The following is a 7555-nucleotide window of genomic DNA, read 5'->3' as shown; positions in this document are numbered from 1 at the left end:
TTTTTAATAGAATAGTTTTGAATAATACTGCCGTCTTTGGAAAGTAAACCGACGATCCAAAGATTGAGACACTTTTTTAAAGGAATCTGTGGTATGCCATATTGAGTCCAGTAGCTTGGTTCTAAAGTAATTTTGTCCTTAATTAGTCTCAAGTAGTCTAAAAATGTAGATACTGTAGAGAATCAGGTTTTTATTTTGTATTTTAAAATAGGTACTAGGCTAGTGTTAGGTCTGGTTTTCTGTTGATATGCAAGTTAGAAAGAATATTGTTTTTCTTTACTTCAACCGTTAATTTCATTTGGGACTGAATAGAATACTGGGCTTATCTTGATTTTAATAACTTATGGATGGATTAACATATATATCTCATGGATTAATTATCCATGATGACTAATCTTCATGACTTAAGCTTCTTTTTTATAGAAGAATCCTTTCTTTCTGTTTAGGTAAGGAAAGCTTTGTAATTCGTAAAATGAATTCCCTTACTGTTGACCTTGGAACTAGTTCAAAAAAATCTGGATATAATAAAAATAACACAGTTTTTAAATTCAAAAATCATGTATCAAAAACTTTAATTGCTTATGGAAGTCTTCTATAAAAATATTCTTAATTAATATATTGTTTTTTGAATCCCGTTGACTCCTGTTATCTTAGTTTTTCACTGACATTACTTATTTTTGGTAGAAATACTTTATTTCATAGATACTTAGCTTTTGAGAATTGGCTGCTTTTGAAGCAGTTTCAAAAACCAATACGGTTATTAAAACCTTAATCTTTCGATTGTATACTTTTTCAATGTTCTATTTTTATCTAATATTATCTTTTACATGACTTCTGTCAGTACCAAATAGAAGAAATGCTTTTTCTTATTTCAAAGTGTATCCGGAGAGATAACTGCTGTGCATAAAATTTAAAGCCACTCGACTTTAGAGGGAGTTAAGCATTTTGTTGTGTTTATTTTATATAAAAATAAGTTGATAAGATTATAAATCGTAAAATACATTGTGACTATCTGCCATTTTTTCTCTTTAATAATACAGATTTTTGACATTCTCTGTTTCACGTAAGATAAAGAATAGCAATTTGAAAGCCCTGTGTCTTGAGAACTTTGATTTCATTCATCATTTCAAACTAATAGTACGGTAAGTTAAAAATCACTTATATGTTTAAAACAATACTATATATTTTAATCTGCATCTTTTAGTAAAATCACTTGTAAACTCTTATTACAAAAAAAACATAACAATATTAAATAAAAAGTTGACTAGAACATGTAACAATTTTTAAAAAATTCAGTCCAAAAACTACCAACTACTATGATGTCCATGATGACCATGGTCATCGTGGTGGTGTATTAAAGTAACGTGCCCACTATGAGCATGAATACCCAAATGTTGAGTAGCATGAGTTTCAACTGGAACTGGAATGTGAACCTTCACTTTTACAGGTACATGAACAGGATAAGGCTTAGTAATTACAACTGGATAAGGTTTTGGCACTTTAACATGAACCGGTGTGGGTATTTGATGATACACGGGTGTTTTTACGGGAACGGGAACATGTCGGGGAACAGGAATTTTTACTGGGCGCGTAACTTCAACCTTTACTGGAGTTGGTACTTCCACACGTACTGCTCTTGGAACATCGACGTGTCTGGGAATTGGTACCGGTACTGGATAAGGCCTGTCCACAGGAACTTGTACAGGGACAGGCTGTGGTACTGGAACTCTTTGATACTTGTGATCATATGTAGTGCCTGCATCCTGCAGAGGTCCGTGATGTGGTCCCAGATCTCCGAGAGCTCCTATTGGACCACCCACGTTTCCTGGTCCTCCACCGACTAGAGGTGCACCTATTCCTCCAACACTACCTCCAGGTCCTCCAATACCACTTCCAAAATCTCCAATGCCACCTCCAACGCCTCCTCCAATTCCACCAAAACCACCTCCAAATCCTAATCCTCCATTGTTTCCAAAGCCTCCTCCATTTCCTGAAACTCCATTGGATACTGTATGATCTACAATTGATGCCCCATTGCTCCCTAAAGGAGCAAATCCCTGTATCCCTCCTGCGGATGCGGAAAAGCCATTACTAAAATCTGCGCCTCCTATAAGATTTCCTCCAGAAAATCCGTGTCCTCCTAGGGCTCCTCCAGAAAAGCTATCACCAATATGCCCGTGAGTTCCCAAACCGGCGTCACTATGACTTGCGGCGGAAGCGAAACTCTGTGAAAGGCTAGCGCCATCTAGAGAAACTGATGAACTAAGGGCTGAAGAATGTCCATAGCCATGTCCATGGAGGTTGACCGCAGGTGAAAGGTCAGCACTTAGTGGAACGCTTGGTGCCGCATCTCCGTATCCTGTACTAAAGCTAAGGCCTGATTCGGGAGGGCTGAGATGTCCATGTAGTTCTCCACAGTTTGCCATAGAGGCAATGGCGAAAACCACGCACAATGTCTAAAATAAATTTATTAAAATTATTAATTTGTAAACTTGGTTAAGCTTTTGGTTAGCGTTGTATTAAAATACATAAACACACATTCTCAAAATACGGATATTAGAGATTTTTTAATACTATAATATTAATTAATGCGAAGAAATAAAGATAGAAAATTAATTTAAGGCTAAACAAATATTTACTAGTAGAAGTGATTCTGTGTATGGTTAGTAGTAGATCAACTGTTATTCTGCCAAGCTGCTTTTGACGATCTTTTAGGCAGGTCGAGACGCCACTTAAATGTTGAAGTCGTAAATGCTTTGAAAATTATCGAGCATTCTCTCGCTTCTCTGGAATCGATTGTTACACGAGAAGTAGACGAGAACGGCATTTAAGTCCCTTAGGGGTGCTAGCTCTTTATATGTCCAATTAGAAAAAATGATGGTATAACAGCTTCTTAATTGATTAATCATCTATTCGATACTTAGCATATAACTGTTTCGGAAAGTAGTCAGAAGTTTGTCTTTGTGGTAGATCTATGTTTGAATCATTTTTTGTCGACCACCGATTACGTTAGAAGGGCGAGAAATAAATAGTTTTCTTTAGTGTTTGATTAATATAGTCACAGATAGTTATCACTTTCACTCGCTCTCATTAGTCACTAATATTTTTATAAATATCCTGTTGGTTGTAATGACCCAAAATGGATAACGACGCTTTATCTTCCGATGCCTTTTTTTATATGGACCCAATATTGGTTTATACCAGAATTAAATAGTCCGTTTAATTATTTTTTCAACAATACAACGGATATTTGCATTTTCAACAAATATTTCGAGTACTTTCTATGAGACCTCCATGAGAAAGAAAGAGATGGGTAGATACTTCTTCAAAATATTTTTAATGTGCAAGTATGATATCATCTTGCAATTGGGTAAAAAAAATTGCAATGAAGAAGGGTAATTTATTTTGCCATATGACCTTTAAATAACATCGAATTTAATTTCAAAAACTTAAAAAGAAACATAATTACGCAAAGTCTTACATTTTCACCGATGATAATGAATACTTTTTTATTTTTATTTTAATAACTTAATAGTTAATTATTTGCTTTAAATTCTTAATAAAATTATTATCATTATAAGATTTCTTGTTTTTTTTTTTGCTTCTATAAAATATTTTTTTTATTTTGTGCATATTAAGAGACAGTTTTTTACCATTAACTAACGTGCTTCGCTAACGATGTTGTTAGCATCTGCTATGTTGATTATTCTTTGCAGTTTTTAAAATAAAAATTATTATTTCTTTAATCTTTCTATTCTGTATACTAATGTTTATTATTAAAATTACTTAATTTTACAAACAATAATAAGATTCTAAAAAATGATTTATTACATAAACAAGGTTTTCTTTTAACAAATAATTTATAAACCGCATTTGCATCAAATATACATAAAAAGGATTACATTTTTACATAATTTATATGTACTCGGGTAGAACGGACAGGTACTTATTGCTTTTTCCTTTTATGCCTTGCAGGCCTTTTCAATTTTTGTAACTATAAGGACATATGTTATGCACAAATATAAAAAATATTAATTATTGTTTTACGACATTGTTATAAAAGAAATAATAAAATGTCATGTTAAATGCAAAATGGTTTTCTTTTATTTAAATGCTTCACCCGTTTTTGTTTGGTTATATACGATATTATTTCATTAGAAAACTAATCGATTTCAAAAATATAAAAGTTGTTACGAATTTCGTTCTGATTTTTGAGATATCAATTATTGAGTCGAGAATTCAACAGAATAGCGCAATTTTGTAACTAAAAATCTGACGTAAGAAAACCGTAAAAATTCCGAAATTACCTGGAAAAACAGAAATATTATAAAATTTGAGTCTTTCCTGGCTTTGTTTTGAATCTTTAGGTATAATTTTTAAGGATCTAACGGTTAAAACTTAAAATTCAATACAGTAGCTAATGATCCAAATTATGATCCCCTATCTAAATTTTTTATAGCCGTCTAATGCAATGTTAATTAATACTTATATTATTAACATTGCATTATTTTACTGACAGTTTAAAATTCATTTTACAGTTATTATAGCAGGTTATGATTAAGATTAAATAATTAGGATTAACAGAAAATTTTCTTGTAATGGAAAATTTTTCAAGTTATACAATTAAGATGTATTCTATCTAAAATGGAAATTCAAAAAAATAGCCTGAAGCAGATATTTATCGAAGTATGCCCAAAATTCACAGCCAAGGAGATGGATTTTTCAGAAAATAGATAGAGCCTTAAAAATACCTGAAAAACTTGAAAAATGGAAGTACTGTGTGACAAATCAAGAAAGGAATCGTAATTTGCAATAGATTTATCCTTAAAAGAGAATTGACATGCTCCAGAAAAGGTTTTTTTTGAATTTGAGATCAGATTGAAGAATTTTAGTAAAAAATGGCTTATGATAAAATGTTAACAAATGGCTTCTAATTTGACAAATAATCTGTCAAACTTTCTACGGAATATTTACTAGAAATAATATATTTATTTATGGTATATGAGAACATAAGAGCGAATAGGGAGTATGTTTTAGCATTAATATTTCTGCAGGCATTTAAGTTGATAACTGGATATGGGTAGGCTCTGTTATCTAAGCTCGATAAATATGGTTTTAGGGGCGTAGCGTTGCGAATGCTTGAGTCCTATCTATCAAATCGTACTCAGAAGGTTACAGTGTCTGGGCGTTTGTCTGCTTCTAGATCCCTAAAATGCGGCGTTCCCCAGGGTTCAGTGTTGGGACCACTGTTATTTTTACTGTATGTGGATGACTTAATTTCATTGAAACTGCAGGGCAAGGTGGTTCAGTTTGCTGATGATACCACCATACTATGGAGCCATAAAAATTCTGATTATATTAAGACTTCTATCCTTGAAGACCTTCAGATTTTATCAGGGTGGTGTGCTTCCAACAGGCTTGTGTGTTTAATGTAAGAAATACGTCTATTATGGGGTTTAAGTGCGATGTTCAGGGTCTGATGTTTGACGGAAATTCCCTCTTGCAGAATAAAGAGTGCTGCAAGTTCCTAGGAATTACTATTGATGGTCGCCTTCGGTTTGAAGATCATATTTTACATTTAGCTGGGAAATTATCTTCTGGATGTTTTGCAGCAAGAATGGCAAAACAAGAGCTGGGAGGGGTGGTTGCACGTTCAGTGTACTTTTCACTTATTGAATCTCATATTCGGTATGGCTTGCCTTTTTGGGGTTTAACCAATAAGGGGCTACTTAACATTGTCTTTGTTATTAAAAAAAAGCAGTTAGATACTGCTAGGTTAAGAGATTCTTCATTTCTCAAAAAATCCTAACTCTTTATCTTAGAAACAGCTGCTCTTATTCACAAAATTCCCAAACTACCCTCTGACACTGGCCATTTGACTCGTCATGTAAATGATGTTCCCCTACCTATTCCTACGTCTTCCCTTACCAAAAACTCATTAATTTACATAAGTAAAAAATTTACAATCATGTTCCTCTATGTGTTAGACATATATCGGATGTTAAGAAATTTAAAAGAGAATTAAAGACGCTTTTATTGGCTAAGGCATATTATGACCTGGATGACTTTTTTAATGATAGGTTTTAACCTTGGACATGTTGGAAAGTTTTTTTTTCCTTTTTTCTTCTCTAGTTTTGTCAACAAGTTTACCTTTATTTAGTAATTGATTATTTTATTTAGTTATCTTTAATTCAAGTATGTTAAAAAAGTTTTGTCTTCTTGTGTTTAATTTTGTTCATTGTTTTGTCAATGTCAATTTTTGAAATTATATTTTTGTTTTTTTTTTTTGCTTGTAGGATGCTTGTACACAAGATTATTCTTACGTAATATAGCACATTTTCTTTCTTTCTTTCTTTCTTACTAAATAATTTTCGTCATTTATTCGAGGACCTTATTCACCTTAACTAGACTACCATGCCTCTGGTTTTAGCAAGATGGACTATCAACTGATGGCACGAAGGGCGTGAGGCAATTCTTAAATATTTAATTCCCCAATTAGTGAATCAGTAATAGAGGTACGATAGAATGGCCAGTGAGATCTCCAGATCTAATGCTCTTAGATTTTTTGAAAGGGTTAATTAAAAAAAGTAAGTACAGAGAAGAAATAAATACGCAAGACTAGACTTAGTTTATTGAAGAGCTTGTCAGAAAAACTCTATTAGGTTAATTGAAACACTTAATAAAAGTGTGAAATATTGCCGAAAACGTAATTTAAAAGACTAATGAAACAATGTGTCCATTATAAAACAGGTTAATTAAGAGACGAAATGTGGTTATGCTAGACTCATATGAAATAGAGACAATTAAAAAAAAGTGGCAATGAAAATAAGAAATTTATTTCAAAAATAAATTATTCGAAATTTCAGATTCTTTCTGATAACCTCAGGATCTGATAACATAGCCTAGACTCACATGACAATTAAAAATAGTGGCAGCGTAAATTGCTCCAATGTTTCGTATCTCCTATAGTTACCGATATCTTGCATAGTAAATCAGAATAAATAGGTGCACAAAGCAATTATAATCGGGAATACAAAATGATCTATTCTATATTAATGATATTTAGATATTATTTTGAAATATATTAATGGCATTAAATTCTAACTACTTAAATCACAGTTTATTTCTTTAAGTGATAGTAAAATAATATTGCTATCCTAGTATTAAATAAAAAAGCTACTTACACTCAGCATCTTCAAAACTTAACATAGAAGGACAAAGAAGATGAACTGATACATATGTCACTGTGACACGAATTTTTATATCAAACCACACCACTCAAGATTTTTACTTTCCCGTAGTGTTACAAAATTTTTAATAGATTAATGCGTGATTTCTAAGGTTTTAATTTATTTAAATTTTAAATAAATTCATGTAACTCTCGGTTTCTATCTGGTTTTTATCTTGACCGGCGGAAGAATATCAAGAAATGCATAAATTATGTTCCTATAAATTGTTTACCGTAAATTTTTTATGCGTTCGTAGTTGAAATTGGAAATACATTTTGTTTTTAGGTTTATTAATTTTTTAAGGATATAATTTTTATTATATCATT

General features: G+C 32.0%; 2 protein-coding genes across 9 annotated transcripts in view; both read right to left on the bottom strand.

Annotated features, from left to right (window-relative positions):
- LOC126733620 (disks large 1 tumor suppressor protein) overlaps positions 1–7555 on the bottom strand; it is an 825690-nt gene that overhangs the window by 744104 nt on the left and 74031 nt on the right. The window lies entirely within an intron of this gene.
- LOC126733728 (PE-PGRS family protein PE_PGRS16-like) lies at positions 869–7397 on the bottom strand. Of its 2 annotated transcripts, none has more exons than XM_050437114.1 (2): positions 7185–7397; positions 869–2456 (listed from the first exon to the last, which is right to left on the bottom strand). In XM_050437114.1, the coding sequence occupies exons 1-2, from the start codon at positions 7191–7193 to the stop codon at positions 1305–1307; spliced, it is 1161 nt and encodes a 386-aa protein (XP_050293071.1). In that variant the 5' UTR covers positions 7194–7397; the 3' UTR covers positions 869–1304. The 2 variants fall into 2 exon arrangements, with proteins under 2 accessions (XP_050293071.1, XP_050293078.1); XM_050437121.1 differs by lacking the exon at positions 7185–7397 and adding an exon at positions 2640–3303.

The sequence above is a fragment of the Anthonomus grandis genome, chromosome 1 (genome assembly GCF_022605725.1).
Source record: "Anthonomus grandis grandis chromosome 1, icAntGran1.3, whole genome shotgun sequence".
Taxonomy (NCBI): Eukaryota; Metazoa; Arthropoda; class Insecta; order Coleoptera; family Curculionidae; genus Anthonomus; species Anthonomus grandis.
The sequence above is the reverse complement of the archived record's forward strand: the minus strand, read 5'-3'. Positions and strand labels throughout refer to the sequence as shown.